A 22,229-nucleotide genomic window follows, 5' to 3' on the forward strand; every position below is an offset into this window, starting at 1 on the left:
ACACGGACGCGAGACAAGAAGGCAGCGTCTCGGCGAGGCTCAGGCCTGCTCTCCGGCTGCGGAGCCCCGGCCTCTCCGCTCGGGGCCCCCGGGGAGGAGGAACAGGCAGCAGCTCTCACCCCAGGGACGGTGGCTCCAGCTGCTGGGCAGGTGCGGGGCTGGCCCTCTCCTCGCCCTGCCCGTGCGGACGCCGGCCCATGACGCCTGGGTCTCCGGCTCAGTGCCGGGACAAAGGGCCGTTCAGGAAGCCCACCGCCCGGCAGGAAGGGGCGGAGCCCCCGGGACAGGGCCGCAAAGGCCTTGCCGGGTCTGGGGGCTGCTGCCCACATGCATCGCTCTCCTCTGCCAGGCCACATCTGAAACCTTGTGAATGCCGCACCTGCAGGGCCTGCCAGGACAGGGCGGGCTGGGGCCTGCTCTCCCCTGGCGACTCCCCTGGCTCTCCTCTCAGGGTGGACGCCACGGCTGCCCTCTCCTCCAAGAGCCCTGCTGCTGCTTCCACCTGAGATGCCCTCAACATCCCGCACAGCTCAAGTCCCACCTACTCCAGGAAGCCCCTCTGGATTTCCTAGTGCACCCCACGCTCCCCTCCATGGTTCTCGCCGCCAAGGCGCACACCCCGCGAGTGTTTATGTCCGAGCCGTCTGCAGACAGCCCGACTGCTTCCACGCCCCACTGAGGATCCTCACTCCACTGCCCACCAGGAGGAGGGGGGCTCAGACAGGTGGAGTGGGGGGCCTGACACCCACCACAGTTGGGTCTCGCCAGCTCTGTCTCCTAAGCCCTCCGGTCGGGGCTCTTCAGCGCCCAGGCAGCTCGTTCACCCGCACACCACGGGGGCACGGCGCAGGGCAGGCGGACGAAAGCACCAGACCCCCCGCCATCTCCTGCCGAGGCCGTCAAATGCCCCTGCTTTGAGAACCGGCCCAGGGCAGACGCCCACAGTGAACCCACGGACGCGTGTGTCTTCAGGACAGACTCCCGTGTTTCACGATGACAGAGCAGCATCTGTAAAAGCTGAGCTGCCCCGGAAGCCGCACGACACCCCACGCCAGGGTGGCTCCACATGCTCCCCGCCGAGTGCAGGGGACCAGAAACCCGCGCTTCTGCACGCTGCGCCCTCTGCCTCATGCCCGTCCTCGTCGCCACGTGAGGGCCACACCAGGGCGTCACCGGCGCAGTGTCCATGGGCCCTGGAGCTGTGGCTGCTTCAGGCCGCGGTGCAGCCGCCACCCCCACGCGGCCGTGCCCACGAGAAGGCCTCTCCAGGGCCGGTCCCGGACGGTGGGACTGTCTGGCCCAAGGGTGCCGGCATCTTGCATTTTAATTGACCAAACTATCCTTGACAGCCATGCCCCGCCACACCGACAGCGGCTGCGGGCTCAGAACACCCCACACAACAAGGTGTGCTGTCACGCCGCAGTGGTCCCTAGGACGTGGCGTCCCCGCGCCAATTCCCGCAGGCGGCCGTGGCCACGCCACCACGCCCGGCCCACGGCCCCGGAGCTGCTCTGTGCGAGCTGTCTCCAGGCCCTGCTTGTCTGTCCTCTCAGCTCCTCTGGCGTTGGGGGGCTTGTCTTGTATTGATTGGCAGAAGCTTTTTATATATTACGGCCACAACCCGGTGTTTCCGGTGCGGACGCTTCCCCCCGTGGGTCTGCCTTATATTTGTGATGAGTCCATGCTGTCCAGTGGGTCACAATTTCCCTGTGGCTTGAGTCCTCATGTTCAGAGACAGCCCCACTAACTGAGGCGGACAGATAATTTTTCTTGTATCGGGTTGTCAGAAAAGTCATGATGTATTTTTCTGTTTTTGATGCAAAGATGCGTCGTGACTTTCCAGACAACCCAATATTTTTCAGCTGATGCTGTGACGGAATTTTTAAAGGGTTTTTACTCCACTGTCTCTGCACCTGCAGTGGCAGGACCCGCTTCGCGCCTCCGAGGACACCTGCCCTGGCCCGGGCTCACCAGGTCACCTCCTGGGCCCATCATTCCACCTGCAATGGTCCAATCCGTGTTCTGAGTGGGGTCCGCTCAGTTCTGGGGATTTGGGCGCAGACGTATCGCTTTGGGCCCCACTCGAGGCGGCACCGTGTGGCAAAGTCCCGCAGCTCTCGCGGGGCACCCCTGACTGTGCAGAGGACGAACCGGGCTGATCCCGCCCCAGGGGCTGCCCGGGAGAGGGACTCGCACGTGGCGTGGAGACCCGAGACCACCTCCGCCGGGGGCTCAGGGCCAGCGGCAGGGACACGGCCGAGAGAGGGGCCGGCGGTGGCAGGCCCACGTGGGGAGCAGGCGGGGCGGCCGGGCCTCACACAGGCTCCTCCCGTCCCTGTGAGCGGCTGCTCATCTACATCTGAGGCCAGTCTGCAGGGAACGACAGAAAACCCGTCACAGGCGTCAGACGTCCACACGAGGAAGGACCACAGCGACGGCCCCTGCTGGGGTAACATCAAGACGCGTCATTCTGCATCTCAGGGAGGAGCTTCAACTAACACGCGTCCTGGCCGCTCGGGGCGTCCGGCTGAGCCGAGGAAGCCGCGTCTGGGGCCGAGCCGGGCGGCCTCCTCGAGTGGACAGCACGCCCGCCGCCCAGGCGCTGCCTCAGCCTTTGGCGAGTCCGGAGGGGGCCCGGGCGCGCGCGGCGGGACAGCGAGAGCGGAGGCGCTGGCCTGGAAGCCCACACCGCACGCGCGTTCACGCACCCGGAGGGCGGCGGAAGGAGCTGGGCCCAAGCGCCCGGCTGAGGGCCGGTGCTGGGTCGGCGCTGGGCAGGCGTCCGGACGTGCGGGCCTGGGATGTGTGGATCACGCCCGCCCCCGCGGCTGGAGGCTGAGCGGGCGCCGGTGCGTGGCCCTCCCGTGGGCGGGCACCCCCACGCCTGGCTGAGCCCGGTCCACTCTCTGGGCAGCCAGATGGGGGTCCTGAGGAACGCAGACCCGGCGTGTCCTCCGGGGTCCCCTGGCAGGCACCGCCCCAGGCTGCCGCCGTCCGAGCCGCGCAGGCCCTGGGCCGGCCCTGGCCTCTGCGGGGATGTGCTCCGGGGTCAGGTTGAGCTTGCCTGGCTCATGGGCTGGGAGAGTTTTTCTGATTATACGTACTTTAATTTCAGGAAAAATGGAAATAATTTTCTTGAATGTATTTTTAAAATTAGAAACTTTCCCCACCTTCCTCCCTCCGAGCCCCGCCAGCACCACCCCTGCAGCCTGCAGACACCCCCTGCCGCTGAGCCTCTGACCTCCAGGCTTCCCTTCACCCCGCGCTTGGTCCAAACGCATGTCTCGCCTCCTACGGCCCAGGGTCTTGGGGGTGCAGGGACCCCATGTGGTTGGGCTTGGTGCAGCCCAACTTCAGCAGAGCCTTCAAGGCCGGGCCGTGGCCCCCACCCTGCCGGCCACAGCTCGCGCCCGACGCCCCCAGCCGAGGTCTCAGGGCCCCGCCCCCCGCCCCGCCCGCTGCCTGCTGCCCTCTCTGTGGGGGTCCTGATCTGGAGGTGTCCACAATGCAGAGGGGACACCCCAGTGCCAGCGTCTGCGGGACGGGAGAGCAGGAGTGGGATGGGGGCTCCCGCCTCGGACCAGGGCGGGGGGTCCTCAAGGCACACGCGCTACAGACACCCCCCATACCACACACACTGTAACGGGGTCCCCAGGAAAGGGGAGGCTCTAGGTTCCTTGCCCCCACAGTGGAGGCTGAGCAGAGCAGGGAGAAGCTGAGAGGCGGTAGGGGGCGGCAAGGACGGGCAGGGGGAGCCTGGAGAGGCGCGGGGGGCAGGCGCGTGGGAAGAGGCTGGCGTCTCGGTCCTGAGACCCAGGGGGAGGGAGGCCGGGGGGGAGCCCCGGGGGAGCGCTGGGGGGAGGGGCGGTGGCAGCGTTCATCTTGATGTCGCTTCTGCCCTTTTCCTCCCAGACTTGTCTGTGTCTGAGCCTGCTCCATGGGCCCCGGAAGGTGCCTCAGGCTGCGGCGGCTCTCGGGCCTTGCTCCGGGCCAGCCCTGTTTGGGTGGACGTTGACCCACGAGGGGACAGGTCACTTCGGTGCTAGATCTGGAAGCTCCATTCTCTGCCCTGTCTGTGCCGCACGCTCCGTGTGTTGACGCGCCTTCCCTTCAGAGGTCTGTGTTCTGTCTTGACGCGGCGGATGGCAGGTCCTATCTAGAGTGGGCAGTGTTGGGGGTACTGGGGTGCACTTCTCCCTGCCCTGTAGCAACCTCCCCCAACACCAGACCCTGGAGAAGCTGCCCAGTGCCATATGCACCTTCTTGGGAGCTGGCTGGGTGGTTTTGGGGCCCCTGTAGAGCTGGTGCTCCCCATCCTGTGCCCCCACAGCAGAGCCCAGGAGGACACCCACCCCGTGTTCTCAGACCACACTGGCCTGTCACCCGCAGCCCAGCACCCCGTATACCCCTCAGGGAGCCCCTCTGGGGAGCAGCAGTTGGCGGCCAGGCGCTCCTCGGCAGTCTCTGCCGCAGCGGCTGACGGGGGCCGGTCTGGGCTGCTGACCTCGTGGGGTCTCCCTCTGGCTTTTTTCAGTGACAAAACACACCTGATGAGGAACTTGAAAGGCCCCTCAGCCGCCCTTTCATTAATACGGCGCCGCCAGGCTGGGCTGGTCACAGCCCTCGGCCCCTGCCCAGCCTCCGAGTCGCCTCCCACCCGCCTGCCTGCATGGGGCCCACGGGACGAGCGGCGCGTGATGCAGGCCAGACCCCCCGTCTGTCGGCAGCTGGAGCCACGGGGCCCGCGGGCTCAGCACGGCGGCCCTCGTCACTCAGAGCCGCCTGGTACCTGCAGTTTCTCCAGGCCTGGCTTTCAACTGCCAGCCCATCCCTTCAGACAGACGGATGGACGGACGGCAGACGACGGGCAGCAGATGGACGGGAGCTGGTGGGCAGCGCCGTTCAAATCTCAACTGATAGCAGCAAGACTGACGTCAACCGCAGCTTCTTAGACACAGACTTTGCATCCACTGACGCGAATAGGAAGGGGAAGCCATGCAGGCTGAGGGGACCCCGCTGGCCGTCTTAGCGACCCCGCTGCCCGGAGGGACACACACAGCGGGGTGTGGCAGGCGGCCCGGAGCCCCCAGGGTGGGGCAGCAGGTGACTGGACGGCGGGGAAAACCCCTCAAGCGACGTGAGATGGGCTTTCCTGGAGGCCCCCCCAGAGCCCGCGCCTGCAGCCCCGGGGCCCTCACACAGGCTGGGGTGGGCGGCAGGGACCCATGCAGGCACCAAGGGGAGCCAGCAAGGGTGCGCGGGCATTTCTACCTGAGGCCCAGTCCTGGGGGTTTCACGGCGGCCCCTCTGGGGACGGCCCGTTTCCAGCCTCCTCCCTTCCTGTTCAGGATAGCCTGGCGGCCTGGACAACCAGCCGCTTGCCAGGCCAGCGCGCCCTCCCTGAAGCGCACGCAAGAAGGGTGATGGCAGAGGTCCTGGAGCAGGGCCGTCTGCTGGTTTTGAGGGAAGGACACCCAGAATTGGCTTGGCTGTGGGAGGACGTGGGGTTCACGCTAGGGAGCCACGTCTGGCCGGTCACACCCAGTCCCTGTGGCTGGTGCCCAGCGGCACTGACCCCCGAGCCACACACCACCCAGCGTGTGTACCGGGCCCCACCCTGACTCGCACAGCGGGTGCGGCCCATCTGCTCCGTGTGCCCCACGCTGGGCTCTGCGCTTCCCCTGCTCTCCGGGCGGAGTCCAGGGTCGAGCTGACCCGGTCACGTGGCGACGCACGTCCAGCAGAGGCTGAGCAGCCCGTGTGAGGGCGCAGGGTGCCCTGTCGGGGACAGCATCAGGCCCTGCCCCACTCCCAAGTACGCTCATGACCCCAGCCCTTTCCTCACTGTCCACAGCGGGCACCACGGGTGGGCGTGCCTGCAGGAGGAGCACAGAGCACAACAGCCCTGCCTCCTGGCCGGCCCCTTGCTCCAGCAAGGCCAGCGCCCAGGCCCAGAGGGAGGGGCTTCCAGCTGCAGTCTGGGTGGCTGTGGGGTACCGGGCAGCGCTGCCCCCATCCTGGCACTGCTGCCCTGGCGTTGCCGGCCTCCCCAGCCCCTAAGCATGGCGCCCCCACCCCCCCCGGGCCCCAACATGCACCGCAGGAGACAGAGACAGCAGAGAGGACGTCGGCCTGGACAGCCACTTTACTGCAGCACAGCCCCCCGCCCCCCCGCCCCACCACACACACTCAGTTTGGCTTGGCTGGCCGTGAGCCGCGAGGGGCACCCCGAGCCTGGGCCGGGGTCCCCGCCAGGCTGCCTTCGTGGGCCAGCAGCCACTCCTTCACGCCCAGGCCCCCCGAGTAGTGGCCCACGGCGCCGCTGCTGCAGGTCACTCGGTGGCAGGGCACGAGGATGGGGACCTGGAAGACAGAGAGCGGCGTCAGCTGGGGCCCGGGCAGGCGAACTCCGGCCAGCGCGAGGCCCCGATCGTGACAGGCCAGGCCCACCGCGCAGTGCCACGGCGCGGGTGGGGGGGTGGCGGCAGCAGCCTGGGCGTGGGGGAGGGCCCCAAGGCCAGCACAGGCCTCTCCAGAGACACCCGCCACACCAAGGTGTAGGAGGGGGAACCACCTCATTGGGTAAGTGACCGCAAGGAACACTCGACGGTTAAAGCCGCGTGTCCACAGCACGGGTGCGGCGCATACCCAGAGCAGGAGACCAGGGAAGCAGAAGACCGGGTGGGCACACGGTCCCGGGCAGCTGTGTGACCCCAGCCCCACGCTGTGCCGCGGCCACCTGGAAGGTCTCTGTGGCACGGCCCCCACAAGCCCAGGCCAGGCCCGTTGCCCGGGGGTCCCACGGGTTCACAGGGGGAGAGGGGAGTGCGGCAGACCCACACGCGCCCCGCTGCGCTGCAAGCTGCTCAGGGTGTGGCAGGCAGACCGGGGGCGCTGGAGAGACTGGCAGGGAGGCAGGATCGACTCCCCCATCTCACAAACTTTGGCCAGAAGTTTGGGTTGCCATGGTAACAGGTCCCGTCCAGCGCTTGGATGGGTGGGCTGGGGCCGCCCGCCACCAGCAAGGGGTCCCCGCCTTCTTGGGGGGAACAACAGCATCCTGGGGAGACTCACTGTGGGGGCTCCCGTCAGGCAGGACAGACACCCTAACTGCTGTGCTTCGGCCACACGCCAGCCCGGGCGCTTAAGAGCGGGCGTGGACCCAAGTCTGCATCACAGGCGCGGGCACGCGCCGTTTCCCTTCCCGCCAGCGGGTTCCACGGCCGGCCCCAGCCCCCCCGCCGGCCTCGAGACCAGACACGCTCGCGGCAGCCCCCTGGGCAGCAGGGCCGGCGGGGAGGCGGGCGGTGCCCAGGACAGCCCGCGCGTGTCGGGGGGGCAGCCGCGCCACCGCCCCCGGCCCCCACCGTGCTGTCTTCCACCGTGGCCGGGAGCACGGCTTCTGTTTGTGTTAATTTCAGTGGCAGGCTTCAGACTATTAAAATAATGAAACCTGCTCAAATTTATGGGGGCCCTAAGGACATCTTCAAAGGCCGCGTCCCCTCCCCGCCCCTCCTTCGAAGCCTGCGCTGCATAAAATGTAATTTTTATCAATAACCAAGAAGCTCATAACATCACAGCTGCACCGACATCCGCACGCTGCGAAGCCTCATCCATCCACGCCGCGGGCCCACCCCTTACAGGGGCCCTTCCTCAGACGCTATAAAACTTCCAAACCCGTAGATTTGTCTCCTACAAAAATCACACGAGGGGCCCTTGGATCGATGGCGGAATCCTCTGATTCCGGCCGGACTCTCTTCCAGCTCCGCCTTTGTTCTCGGGCGCAGCCACAGGGGAGGGCACTTGTTTCCACTCGCAGCCTCATCAATACCTAAATCCTGGTGAACAAGTGACACCGAGAAGCTGGAATCAATAGCTCCCTGCGCGTTTTCTTCTCCTGGTCAAATGGCTCAGCCCGCTGACAGGCCGACACCTAGAACACGATGCTAAATCTTTATCAGCCGCGCTGAGTGGCAGCGCAGCCTCGGGTCATTAGTGCTCGTGGCGATCTGTGAATAAACTAACTCCTCGAGCGCGTTTGTTTAGAAGAAGGTGGGAGGCTCCGGCGCACGGATCGATCCCTCTGAACTGCATTTAGCAAATTCTGTCTGAGGAGGAGGCCGAGGGGGCTTTCGGGGGAGGCTGAGAGGCCTTTCAGTGGAGGAACCAGAAACAGGCTCTGCGGCCGGGCAGGAGGAGAGCCGTCCCTGGTGGGCGAGGAGGCCCCCGGGGCACGCTGGGAGGACGGGGGAGGGGCTGCCCGGCCTACAATGTCCCCCGGGGTGGGGAGGAGGCCCCAAGCCCAGGGCGTCAGGCCCCCTCGAGCTCCTGGCGCTGGTGACCCCCAACCCGCGTCTCCCTCCTCCCCATGGTGCTCCAGCCGCTGTCCAGCTGGATTGCAGCGAAGTTTCTGATCCCGCGGGGGGGTGCCCTGGCACCCGGGAGGGTGGGGCGTCCACCAGTCTTGAGGTCTATCCCCTGACCACTGTCCTTTTCTCCCCTGGGTTCCTGGGTCACCTTGTGGGCACCCTGGGTGTTTAGTCAGCTTTCTGGGGCCCCTGAGCATCCAGGTGGTGGCACGCGGAGGCCCCTGTGCCAGAACCGGTGGCATCTCTGGGTCCCACAGCTGCCAGCGCCTCCGTGAACATCTCATCCAGCTGAGGGGCCCTTGGGAGGTGCTCGCGGCCCCCTCTTCGGAGGGCAGGCGTGGGGCTCACTGCCCGGGCTCCTGGCATGGCCCACGCTGCATCACGGGGACGTCACAGACAGCGGAGGTGACCCCGCGAGGCCCGAGTCTCTGAATGTCAGAGACTGAGCGCAGAGGGGCCACGACTTGAGGGTTAATGTGGGGGTAGGCCTGCGGTGCCCGGCAGCGCTGATGGGGGGCGACCCCAGCCCGGGCGAGGACCCCTGTCACAGGGCAGCAGGCCCACCAGCCCGAGCACGCCCCTCAGAGGAGACGTGTGTGTGGGAGCGAGGCGGTGCAGGCACAGCTCCTGCCCAAGGGGCGCGGCGCAAGGGAATCGAGCCCGCCGGGAGGGAATCGAGGGCTCTGCCCGACACCGCGGCGTGGGGTGGGCGGCACCAGCACCACGAGCCCACAGGGCCCAAGAGCAACAGCCAAAGTGACAGCGACCCCGGCCGAGGGCGGCTCTGCCCCGGGGCTGCCGCGTGAGGGGGTCGGGACTAAGCTGGGCAGCCCCGCAGTGTCCCCGCTGCCGCCCCCGACTCTCGGGTCTCCCACACGTGCTGCTCACCCCTCTCCAGGCTGCGCCTCCGCTGCCGCCTGCGCCTGCCGGCCCACAGAGCTGTGGGGGTGTCCTCACCACCGGAATGGGGGTCACCTCTGCCAGCCTGGAGGCAACATCACACGCCCCCCCTGCAGACAGGCTGCGCTGGGACACGCCCGCCCAGGAGACGCCCCCACCGCGGCGTGTGGCCCGCTGTCCCCGGGACACTCACAGGGTTTCTTCTCATGGCTCCGCCCACGGCGCGCGCGGCCTTGGGGTGGCCTGCCAGGGCCGCTAACTGCCGGTACGAGACCGTTTCTCCGACCTTCACAGCCGCCAGCAGCGTCCGCAGCACCTGTCTGCTGAACGACTCTGAAAGGCAGACACAGACGGTTACCTGGGCAGGCGGCTCCAGAGCCCGCTCGTGCGCAGCTGCCCGTGCCGGCCGGGGCGAGGCCGCGGAGCCGCTACACAGGATGGAAACACGCCGTGCGGGGGGGATGGGTGCACTGTCTCCCCAGCGCCGCGAGGACGGGGCGCAGCCTGGATGAGGGAGCACACGGCTCAGCTGCACCCAGGCCCCGCCGGCCCGCGGGCTTCGAGTCTTTGGAGCGCTGGTTCATTTCCAACTTTGGGGAGGCGAGGGCGGGGAGCAGCCCCAGCCGGGCTGGGCCAGGACACTCATCGTGGAGTCCACTAGCCAGTGGACGGGGTACCCAGCCCCAGGCCGACGGACAGCGGCCACCTGGCTTGGCACCGCAGTGAGCAGGCTGCAAGCGGGACCTCCTCGCCCCGGCTTGGCGGCTGATGCGTTGCCAGGCACCGGCGCGTGCCCGTGCTGGCGGCCAGGGGAGGGTGAGGACGGGCCGGCCTCCAGGGCCCTCTCCCGCTGGGCACCGGGCGGGAGGGCAGCGCCGTGCCCGAACTGACACCTCTTGTCTCGCCAGCGGGGTGCCTGGCTCGGAGCGCTGGACGCAAGCTGCGTGCCCCACGGTGGGACAGAGGCCTCAGGCCAGAGCCCCGGGTGGCGACAGCTCGGGGTTCCGGGGCAGAAGATGCGGCGCCGAGTGTCCGGAACGGCGCTGATTACCCGGCGCCGAGCTGCAGGCGTGCGGTTTGGTCTGGCAGGAAACGCGCCCTCACATGCGTGTTAAATGGTAAAAATCACTTCCTAACGGAAGGGATGATAATCACTTGGCTGGGAAAAAATCTGTTTAGTCTTTATTATAACATTAAGCAAATTAAACATCAGCATAATCCAGGTGATACTAGAAAAGGGTCATCAAAGAAATTAACTTTGTTGTTCATTAATTTACATGGATTAGCAGAGGGCAAAAGATAGCAAGTGTGCTCCAGTTTTTATGATATAATTTCAGACTGTACACCATTTGTGGCAGGAGGGTGACTTCGGGGTTAATCAGACTGATTTGTCCTTTTAATTGCTTTCTATTCAAAGAAAATTCATTAGATAATGTTCTCTTCAAAATTCATGAATCAATTTAACTGAAGAAACCACATTAACAGCTCGGGTTCATCAGCGCGCGGCCGCGCCGGCTCCTCGGGCAAACACGCTGTTTACGCGCCCAGGGCGGGAGCCGCCGCCGGCAGGAGAACGGGACGCGGGGAGGGAGGCGCGGTGCGGACACCCGGGGAGGACTCGTCCCGGAAGGGAGGCCAAGGGCGGGGGCGCCGGGGCCCGGGGAGGCTGCTGGCCCAGTTCTCCGGAAGAGCCAGCACCTGCTGGGCCGGGCGGGCGGGCGGGCTTGCCTGCGGCACAGGAGTCCACGGAGCCGCGGCCCGTCCCTGCTGGGGCGCGTCCCCAGCTGCGTCCCCGCCCCGGTGTGCTGGGACTGGCGAGGGAGGCGGGTCTCCCCTTCCAAATGCCCGGGGGGCCCGGTTCCCCACAGGCCCAGGGCTTTAATGCGTCGGAGCGACTCCCCGAGACGAGACAGGCCTTCCCCCGACCCGCGCAAAGCCGGAGGCCGCAGTGGCTGCTTTGGCGGCGGTGCGGACACTCCTGCCGCCCGACTCCGTGTAAGGGGCAGCGGCCGCTCACCATGCCATCTGCACCGACGCGGAAAATGTCTTTTCCTGCGGCCCAGGAGCCCCGTGGTGCCTGGACCGTGGTTTCTGGTGGCCCAAGGAGGGGGCGTCACAGCGCCAGTCTCTCCTCTCTCGTGATGGCCTCTGCAGAGGCAGCCGCAGCCGCGGGGCATCCTGGCTGTCCCTCCTCTCCACCTTCTGTCCTGCCCACGCTGGGTGGGCACTGCAGGCTCCTGGACACTGGGTCCTGCCGAGGGCCAGCCTAGTCTCAGCTTGCTGGGCTCTGACCATGGCCCCCAAGCTGGCTGTTCCTCTCCCTGCTGCCACACCGGGGGGGGGGGGAGAGGGTGAGAGCCACTGCCCCGATCCACCTGGGGGGTCTCCTCAGTGGGGGAGGAGCACCCCTGTTGTGTTTTTTCCTCTTAACTCTTGTACATCAGTCCCCAGAGATGTCCAGCGGGCTGGCAGCAGGGGCCCAGTGGAGCCCGCAGCTCAAGAAGCTGTGTCCCCATGAGGTGGCTGACCCTTGCCCTGTCTTCCTGACACCCAGCCTCGGTGTGGGTGGGGGCACAGGGAGTGCGCAGAGATGGAGGCACAAGAGCCCAGACCCTGCCCAAGGCCCGAGGAGGGCCCGAGAGCGGGAAGGTGCTGGTGGGGATGGGGACAGCACAGAGGAACGCGGGCTGTGAGGAACGGGGGCTTGGGAAAGCCCCCCAAGTGGTGGATAAACTGCCCAGTTCAGCCCTGAGCTGTGCGTTTGTGGATCTGACCCTCAACCCAGGAAGCCAAGGGCCGACATGAGGCCCAGGTCACCGCGGTTCCCCGCGGGCCCGAGGCTCACGGGGCAGGCAGGCCGGGGAGGCCGCAGCGGTGGGCACCAGCCCGCCCGAGACAAGCATGAGGCCTGGTGGCAAGCGATGGCCTGAGTCCAACAGGTGGCCCGCCTTGCACACGACAGCCAGGCGCCGGGGCTCCTGAGAGTCCCAGAGTCAACATAACATTCCACGCGATGAGGCTACGGTTCGGAATTACCTGGCATATGGAGTCAGGAAAATCTCAGCTCACCTGGGAAAAGACCATCAGCAAATGCCAAGGCTGAAATTACGCGAAGTTGGAATCGTCCCGCACCCCCCCACCCCCCGCCCCGCTTTATCGAGGTTAAACCGACAAATGAAATTCTAAGATGTTGAAAGGGCACAGCGTGAGGATCTGGTGCAAACCATCTGGCGAGGTTACAGGACCCATGATAAAGATGCTTCTAGAAGTAACAGAAAATACCCTTGAAACAAACGAAAAGACAAAGTTTCAAAGAACTAGAAGCTACAGAGAGCCAAGTCGGAAATTAAGTGCTGAAAGATATAATAAAAAGCCTACCCTCTGGCTTTGAAAGCAGAATGGAGCTGCCAGGGGAGAGCCAGTGAAATCGAAGACGCAGGGAAGAAAATATTAAGAGTGACCGAAGAAACCCCAGAAGGGCCACAGGGCCGGGGAGTCAGGGCAACAGGGCTAACATTTCTGCCCCTGGAGTCTCAGGAGGGGAGGAGAGGGTGGCAGAGAAAAAAATATTGAAGAAGTAACAGGTAAAAATTTTCCAAACTTGGCCAAAGCTCTACAACTCCAGACTTAAGAGGAGCAACCTGCGAACAGGCCCCGCCCACAGACATCCAAGCCCAGACACGTGAGCAGGAGCAGGGAGGGGGGCGAGGAGCGGCCGCTGGAGGCAGTGATCGACCATTACAGGGGACAATGACTTAGTGCCCGGAGCAGCCACGCTGGACCACGGGGGACAGAGGAAGGGGCAGAGCGATTTTAAAGTGCGGAAAGAAAAGAATTACCAACTCAGAATTCTATATCCAGCTTTAAAGAACAGCAACTTCCTCAGGAGTGAATTCAAAATACACCCTGATAAAACCAAGATGATTTGTTGGCAGCAGATCCGAGCTAAGAGATCTGCTAAAGGGGTTCTTCAGCAAGAAGGGAAGTCACAGCAGAGGGAGATTAGTGCTTGGGAAGAAAGCAGAACAAAAAAATGCGGTTACATCTGGCTAAGAAATCAGACTGTTTTTCTGCCAAGTTCTTTAAAATATGCTGGTGGCTGAAATCAGAAGCGCAGCCTGTCAAGTCGGGCGCATGCAATGTGACAGAGACACAGGAAGCTGGAGGGGCGACATGTGACTAGGCTGCCGTGGCCCACCTTAAGGCAGTGAAATGCTGATTCTATCTGGACCGTGGAATTTAAGGGCAACCACTAGAAAAACTATAAAAAGATAATATAGTCAAAAGCATAAAAGACAAGTTAAACTCAAGTGTTAAAAAAACTTAAAATAGCCCCAGAGAAAGAAATGGAAAAGAGAAATAAAAGAGAGGGAAAAGGGAAAAGAAGTAGCAAATTATCTAACAAAAATAATAAGATAATGAAATAAAACACGCTCTTGTTTAGCTCCAAGTTGAACCTTATTACTACAATAGCTATAAATGGTCGAATTATAGCAATGAAGAGATAGAGACCATGAGAATGGATTAAAAAATAACTGAAATATGTGACGTCTATAAGAAAACCACTTCAAATAATGGATATAGGTAGGTTAAAAGTCAAAGAGTGGAAAAAGATGTATCATGTAAACACTAATGTAACAAAGACAACTTAGGAGCAAAGCAAATTTCTAGGGGTGAAGATGATGTAAAGGTAGCAGGGACAGCTCCTCCAGACGGCATACCAACCCAGACATTCACGCACCCAATTTGTAACATTCCAAACACATGAAGAAAAATTTGGAAAAGTATCGGAAGGAGAATGAAACTAGTCCATCATTACACCTGGGGACTTCAACTTGTCTCTTTCAATAATCGACAGAAAATTCTCAACAGTTGACAGAGAATCAGAGAGGACAGAGAATTGAATATTACTATCAAAACAGCTGTTTTCAACTGACATTAATAGAACCATTTACCTAACAACAGCAGAATAGATATTATTTTCAAATGCACACTCAACACTGACCAAGATATACCAAATTCTATTATAAAACAATTTGAAATAATTAAAATCATACAGGTTATATTCTCTGATAATGGAATTAGACATTAATAACAAAATAATAATAAGAAAATCTATGAACATTTGGGCAGTAAATAAGTCACTCTGACAGTAAGTAAGTCCATAGAGACCAGTGGTCTCTAAGGATTTCCTTAAGACTTTAAGGAAAATGAACAAGACACACGGAACTGAACGAAGCGGGAAATACAGCATATCACAAAGCATACGACATAATAAAGTAATGCTTAGTGGAAAATTTATACTATTAAATGCATATATTAGAAAAGAAGGATCTCAAAATCATAATCTAAGCTTCCAACTTAAGAGACCAGAAACAGAGGAAAGTGAACTCAAAATACGCAGTAGGAAACAAATAACAAAGGGAAAGGCAGAAAACAATGGAATTGAAAACAGAAAAGTGATATGGTAAAATATATGGCACCAAAAATGACGTCCCTGAAAAGTTCAGCAGAAGAGACACATTTCTAAGGAGACTGGAGGAAACCAGACACCAGCCTGGGCGCGGAGGGCCAGCACTGCACTCGGGCCCTGCGTGGCCTCACAGCACAGGAGACCACAGACCAACCCATCCAAAGCAACATGCTCTCAAAGCTCATCCAAGAGGAAACGGAGAGCTGAAATAGTCCTGGAACTATTAAAGAACTTGAGTTCCCAGTTTAAAATCTCTGAAAAAACCTTCAGGAACATTTCACCAGTAAATCCTATCAAACATTTAAGAAGAAACACACTAGAATTCAGCATAATATTTTCCGGAAAACGTTTCCCAAGGCATTCAATGAGATGAATTACTCCAATAGCGAATCTAGAAAAAGACAGAAACCAGACAAGTACAGATCAATATCTCTCATGCACAGAGATGTAAAAATTCTCAACACAATATTGACAAATCAAATCTAGCAATATATAAAAATATTAAGACACCAAAACCAAGTGGAGATTGTTCCAGGAATGCAGGACTGATTCAATATTAAAAAAATCAATCTATGAAAGCTACAGTAATCAGGACAGAGTGCACTGATGAAAGAATAGACAGATGGATCAATGAAAGAGAGCAGGACAGTCACACACAACTACAGTCTTTGACAATGGAGCAAGAGTAATTCAGCGGAGAAGACAGTCTTCCCAGCAAATGGAGCCCACACTATTGGAGAACCACAAACAAAAAAAATGAACATAGACACAGATCATACACCTTTTACAAAACGAGCTCAAAATAGATCACAGACCTAAGCTGAAAAGGCAAAACCATAAAATGTCTAGAAGACGACATGGGAGAAAATCAGGGTGACCCTGGGTGCAGAACATCTTGACCGCTAAGGGGGCTTCCTTAACCAGCTCTGGAGATGGCCCCTGAAGGCGTGGTCTGTGGGGGACCCACTAAGTCAGTCACTATTGAGACACTAAGAAGTCACAGGGTGAGGGAAATTATTTGCAAACCATACCTGGTCAAGGACTTGTACCCCAAATGCAGCAAGGGCTTTGAAGACTCAACAATAAGGCAATAAATGACCCAATTAAGACAGGGGCAAAGGAGACATCGGGTGACAAGCGGGCACGTGGAAAGATGTTTAACATTTATCACCAGGGAGTTACCAATGGAAACAGCTACACACGCTCACACACCTATCTGAGTGGCTAGAAGGAAAACACTGGCAGAACAGGGCAGGACAGGTGCTGCCCGGACGCAGAGCGGTGATACCCGGTCACCGCGGGGCAGCTCCTTCCAGAGGGCAGAGGTGGCGTGCACCGGCAGCTGCACACACAGGTGTCCATTCAAGAGGGTGAGGACCTGGGCCCACGACAGCCCTGCACAGGGCTCAGAGCAGCTTCCTCCGCTGGTGGCCCGAAACCCGGAGCAGCCAAATGTCCTTCCGCAGCTGGTCAAGCCCCCAAGACACAGGTGCCCGGGGTGCACATCACTAGGTGAAGAGAACCAGCCTGGAGGGCTTATGTGCTGCAGAATGTGCCGGCACCACACACTGGCTTGGAAAAGGGAAAATACACCAGGCAGAAGCAGCCTTGTCTGCCACGGATGTGATTACCAAGCCCTCGGGGGGCAGGCCCAGGGCCGGGGTGCGGGGAACTAGGGGCCCTCGCTGGAGGGCGGTGGGCGTCGGCGTGTGCTGGTGAGGTCGTTCTCTCGGGGTCGCAGGGCACAGGCAGAAACCCCAACGCTGCTGTTGGAACGGCTGGACAGGGCGGCCGAGTCGTGGGCGCAGCCCGGGGTGGCGGCTCAGCAGCTGTGCGGGCGTGGGGGGCGGCTTACACCAAGGGGCGCAGTTGCCCCGACACTTACTTGGAAAGGTGAAAAACTTGGATTGTCAAAAAAATCTGAGAAAGGCAAAATTGTGGGGGCAATCACAACGACAGCTGGGACCTACTGCGCGGGCAGCGCTGGTAGGGGCGGGGTCTTCGTGCGGGCGACACGGAGCCTGGGGTGGAAGGCCCCAAAGAGGCAGCTTGGCCATGTCCGAAGAACGGGGGGGCAGGGGCACAAGGACCCCCCACAGCGGGTGCAGGTGCGGGGCCAGTGACGCCCTGAGACTGAGCGACATCCCAGACTTCACGCCGATGAACTCGGCATCTGTGCCTCGAAGGGGACAACGTTAGGCTAAACACTCAGGAGCCAGGTCTTCGCGACCAGGAGTGAGGCAACCGTGTCTGAGATTGCCAGCAAAGGCACCCGCTGAAAGAGGAAAACAGACAGACGCGAGTTGAGAAGAAAGAACGACCAGCCTGGGAGGCCGCTTAGCGCCGCGGGGGCCGGGGGCGTCTCGGGAAAAAGCAACGGAGGCCGGAGGGCGCGGGCGGGGGTGACGGCGCTGGGGCCGGGGGCCGGTGGTCTTGGCCGAGCCCTGCCCTGGTGGGACACGCTCTGCAGGCCACGGGCCCCAGGCCGGACACAGACTGGGGTCCTCTCGCTCGCTGCGGGAACGGAGCCCCCGTCTGGGGTCCCTGGAGGCTGGCGCCCCCACCGGAGCGGAGCTCATGGCCCAAACCCGTGTGTGGGGCTGCGTGGGTGACAGGGCAGGGGCCGGAGGGGCTCAGCGGGGCTCCCCCCGTCCTGCCAGAAGGCCCTGCAGCTCTGCGGCCCTGGGGCCCATCCATTCGGACCGGCCGGCCGGGGCGAGCTGCCTGCCATGCCCAGCGTGGCACGCACAGGTGAGGGTCGCCCGCGCGGCGGCACCCGGCGTGTTTGTATTCACTCTCCCAATAACCAGGGGCCCGAAACTTATTTAACAAAAGAATTATGCCTAAGACTTTAAGCTCAAACTTAAGGGAGCCTGCAGAGAAATGATTAAACCGCGAGTGTCCTGGTACGAATGTGAATAATTACACATGAACGCCCCTCACCGCCAGGTAATTGTCATTCAGCTGGAAGCCGCGCGCGCCTCCCGGACAGGTGCGGGCCGCTGCTCAACAACAGCGGGAGACGCCGCGCCTGCCGGGGGAGAGGCGCTACCGGGGCACCCCGGGGGCCGCAGAGGCGGCAGCCGGCGCGGCCTGGGGTCTGGTGGGCTCCACCTGCCATGGGCCCCTGTGGGCTCCGCCGGGTCGTCCCTGGCACTGGCCTCTCCACTGGCCCCCCGCCCAGGCCGCCTCCTCAGGCCGTGCCCTCTGTCAGGGCGGCAGGGGAGGTGACGGGCGTGACGACGCGGCATCACCTTTGTGTGCAGGATGCCCGGCCTTCCACCCGAGCAGGGCAGACCCAGGCCGGCGCCGCTCGGGGGCACTGCTCGTGCAGCTCAGCCCTGTCTGCGGCTGTGTCATGGCGCCCGGAGCGCCAGGGCATGTGCACACCCCCTCCTAGCCAGGTCAGGAACACCCGTGGAAACTTCTAGAAGCCTCTGGCTCGCCCTCCCGAGAGCCCAGAAGGAGAAGCCACGCCCGTCACACCGGCACCCACACCTCGCTGCTGCATGAGCTCTTCCCACGGGTGGCTCGTCCAGGCCCCAAGGGGCCTCGCTTCTGGGGACATCACCCTCTCAAGGGGGGCCCGGAGGACCCCGCCCTGTGGCTGGAAACAGCCTGTGGTCTGGGCACTAGTTCCCATGGACGGTTTTGCTGCCATCGACACCAGCCAACTACTAAGACCAACCCAACAGAAGGAGCTAAGCCCTTAATTTCTTAATGAATTATTCCTCACCGCAGGACGGGGATTACGCCACGGAGAAGGCATATCATTACTGACAGAGCTGTCAGAAGGACAGGCAAAAGGAAAACTGGCAAGCTTTAATTTCTCTGCAGAGGAACGAGGGGCTCTTTGGGGATTAATCTCAGTATCAACACTGAGCCTTTGCCGCGGGGCAGCTGAAGAATTCAAAAGAAGTTGTGACTGAACGCCGAGCGGGGCCGCTCCGGCAGCGGCTGACTTTGGCTTCTCACCTATTCAAATGAGGACGAGCTGTGCAGGTGTGGGGCAGGGGCGCCCGCAGGACAGGTGAGGGTGAAGGGGCGGGGCAGGGCCTGGTCGGGCAGCACCTGCACCACACGGCGCGCCGGGCACACAGGACCCGGGGCAGGAGGGCTGTGGAGGCCCCAGACGGCCCACCCTGGACGCACGTCAGACGTACTCCCAGGCCAGGCCCTGCCCCTGGCGGCGCACGAGGTCAGAGGTTCTCTCTCTTGGCTTTGGCAGGTGAGACCCCAAGCCAGGTAACCTCCTACTGGCCGCAGACCCCCCTGCCCACGGCCCTGGCTGCCTGGCCATCCAGGCTGGAGGCCTGTACGGGCTGGGCCGAGGCTGTGGTGGGTGACAGGCAACAAGGGGCGCCACGGAAGAAGCCCTGCACCCCAGGACCCCTGAGCTGGCTCCACCCTTCCACAGGGATGTGGCCTCCGGCAGACGCCTCCCCCGAGAGGTCCCTCCACGCGCTCTCGCTCTGGCCCTCACCTCCCGCCTGCCCACCATCGCGAGCCCTGCTCTCAGGGTCACCGGGATTCCGACGCGCCACCCTGGCCCACCCAGCACTTCAAACCCGAAGGTCCAAAAGGGGACCCTCTGTCCCTCACACCCCACTGCCTCAGACCCTGGCACCGGCATCTGGGGGGATCCAACCTTCCCCAGGAACACGGGGCTTCTGCGTATTTAGGTCTGTGACCATGTTTCTCCTGCTTGTCGTTCTCACACAGATCGCACAGATACCTGTTCTGTTTAGACCTAAATAGTTCATTTTGAGTGGCGAAGAACGTCTGCCTTTCTGCACGTGATCCCATGCTCGGGGGGCGGGTGGGGAGAGGCTGTGCGCACAAGGGAGTCTGCAGAGAGCTGGCTGCGACCGCCGTCCTGCAGTCAGGGGTCAAAGCAAGTGTGCCGGGGCGGCGGTCACCTGGGAGAGGATGTGCAGGCTGACGACAGAGGCCACACCAAGCTTGTTCCCAACTGGAAACAAGGGCTCTGCGTGGTGCCGCCCACTGCCTAAGGACTGGTCTTCGTCCCTTGACAGCTGCCCCCAGAGGCTGCCATCTTGCCTCAGTAATGTGTTTTTAATTCACTTGTTCATGCATTTATGACCAGTGCACACCTACTCCTCTGCGGAGGGGGTTGGGGCGAGTGTTAAATCTTCTACCCAGTCATTTACTGGGAAAGCCCAATGAAGGATGGTCTTTGCTGTAGTCACGGCTCCTCATGTGTCATGTGTACGGTCTTCGTCAGACACACTTGTCACAGAACTTGTCTCTTACTGGGGGGCTTGCTATTCATTTTCCTAATGTCTTTTATTTTGGTATAGTTTATCGGTATTTTCTTGTATAACCACATTATATAACATGTATACCCCCGTCATGAGAATAATCTCCATATTACTTCTAAAAGCTTTAGTTTCTGCTTTATGCTGGGTACATGATACAGCTCAAATTAATTTTTTGTATGGCATAAGCTGGGGACAATCTCTTTTTCCAAGTGGTCTTTAGTTCAAGCACTATTTGTTGACAAGGTTTTGCTTTCCTCTTTGATCCACACAGGGTCTTCTCCAAAGACAAATGGCTGCAAAAGCAGGCCTCTACTCCGTCCGTGCTCTGAGTTCTGGCTGTTATGTCAGAGCCACGGTATCTTGGCTACTAGAGATTTACAGTAAGACTTAAAATCAGATGATGTAAATCGTACAACTTCATTCTTTCTCAAGGCTTTTTGCATTTCCACATAACTAGAATTGGCTAGGAATTTAAGTCTGTTGCACTGAATAAAGTGTAGAGTTCATGGGCAAGCGACCTCTTGGCAATGTCTTTTTAATGACCAAGGTGTTTACTCTTATTAGTGCCTCTTTAATTTCTTAGTCTTGTTTTATATTATTGAGTGGAGACACGTTATCTAGTTTCATTGAAGTTAATCCCAAACACTATTTTTTGACACAACCGTAAGTGCAATTGTTTTTAAATTTTAGTTTCATTATACAAAATATATTTTAATATATTATAATTCTATCCTTAGCCTTGTTAAATTCACTTGTTAGTTTTGAAAGTTATTTCCAAAATTCTATGAGTGTATGGGAACAACCTCGTGACCTGAAAATAAAGGCAGCTGTACTTATTCCTTTCTGACACATATAATTTATTCATTTAAATTTATTTTCCGGGGCCTTCCCTGGTGGTGCAGCGGTTGAGCGCTGGGCTGCAAAGCTGCCCGCAGTCTCTGCAGTGCCGGTTCGATCCCCAGCCTCCGGCGAGGGTTCCACATGGCGTGCAGACCTCTCCTGCCGCCCGCTGCTCCCCTCAGCAGTGTCCTTCGGTCCTTCTGCCTGCTCTGCTCCCCGCTCTGGCTTCTGGTGAATTCTCTCACCCTCCCGCGCTTCTGACTGTACCCAGTGCTTGTATAGATAAATAAATCTTAAAAAAAAAATATTTTCCTTTATTCCTTTAACTTATTTGTGAACTGCAGAAACCATCTAGTGTAGTCTGGCTTTTTTACCTTATCTATGCCTTTTTACTTGAATCTTAAGCTCATTTACATTTAATGTAATTATGAACATGGCTGATGTAACAACTTGCATTTGTCCCATCAGTTTTTGGTTCTCTCCTTTGCCCCCCTACTTATAGGTTATTTTAAAAGTCAATACTCTACATTATCTTCTGTATTGGCTTAGGAATTATGCACATTAGCTTTATTTTTCTCATGGCATTCTAGACTTGAGAACACTTATGATTTATCAAAGTCTGCCCTCAAATAACACACTTGCTCATAATTTAAGAGCTTTATGGCAGTGTTTTCCATTTTCCTACTCTTACCTTTTTGAGCTATTGTTATAATTTACTTCTAGATATATCTATCGTGGACCCCCAAAATTCATCACTAATTTTATGAAGGACTGTTAACCATCTTTTAAGGAAAACTAAGTGAAAAATCATACTTTCCCACATACTTTCCACTTCTGGTGACGCACATGCCCTGGGAATCGTTCAGTTTCAGTTCCCAGCAGCTGCTTGCCTGGTCTCCCTGGTTTCCCCATGCACAAGGCAGCTTATATTTTGCAACAGACTCATGGGGAGCCCCATAGTGGTTCCTAAACCCTCCCCTGGAAGTTTCCTCGTATTCAGTCCTCTGTTCCCAGATGCCCAGATCCCAGGCACCTGCCCCACGAGGACACATGCACCAGAATGTCTGCAGCACTGTTACTATAAAAGCAAAAATGAGGAGAACCCATTTTTGACAGAGGAGAGTGAACAAATCACGGCATCTTCATGAAACAGTCATCACCAGGGAAGTATTTACAGGATTCAAGATAGAAGAGACCCGTAAAAGTGCTGACCGAGAGACAGTCACAGAGGCGGTACCTTGCTCGTGGGCTTACGTCACACGAACACCATGGGGCGGGGCAGCAGGAGGCAGGTGGGGCACAAGCCACCACAACAGCACTGGCTAGTTCCATTTTTAACCTGAGCAGGTAAATGATTCTTCCTTT

The 22,229-nt window shown here is 59.6% G+C and overlaps 1 protein-coding gene across 1 annotated transcript in view; it reads right to left on the reverse strand.

Annotated features, from left to right (window-relative positions):
• Positions 1 to 6,189: 6,189 nt before the first annotated feature.
• MGMT (O-6-methylguanine-DNA methyltransferase) overlaps positions 6,190 to 22,229 on the reverse strand; it is a 117,365-nt gene continuing 101,325 nt past the window's right edge. The window contains exons 4-5 of the mRNA XM_037496906.1: positions 9,463 to 9,602; positions 6,190 to 6,363 (exon numbers count right to left, since the gene is read on the reverse strand). Of these exons, the coding sequence (XP_037352803.1) occupies positions 6,190 to 6,363; positions 9,463 to 9,602 (314 nt within the window). The remainder of the gene's footprint in view (positions 6,364 to 9,462; positions 9,603 to 22,229) is intronic.

This window comes from Talpa occidentalis, unplaced genomic scaffold (genome assembly GCF_014898055.3).
Source record: "Talpa occidentalis isolate TD23 unplaced genomic scaffold, MPIMG_talOcc4v2.1 talOcc4.8, whole genome shotgun sequence".
Lineage (NCBI taxonomy): Eukaryota > Metazoa > Chordata > Mammalia > Eulipotyphla > Talpidae > Talpa > Talpa occidentalis.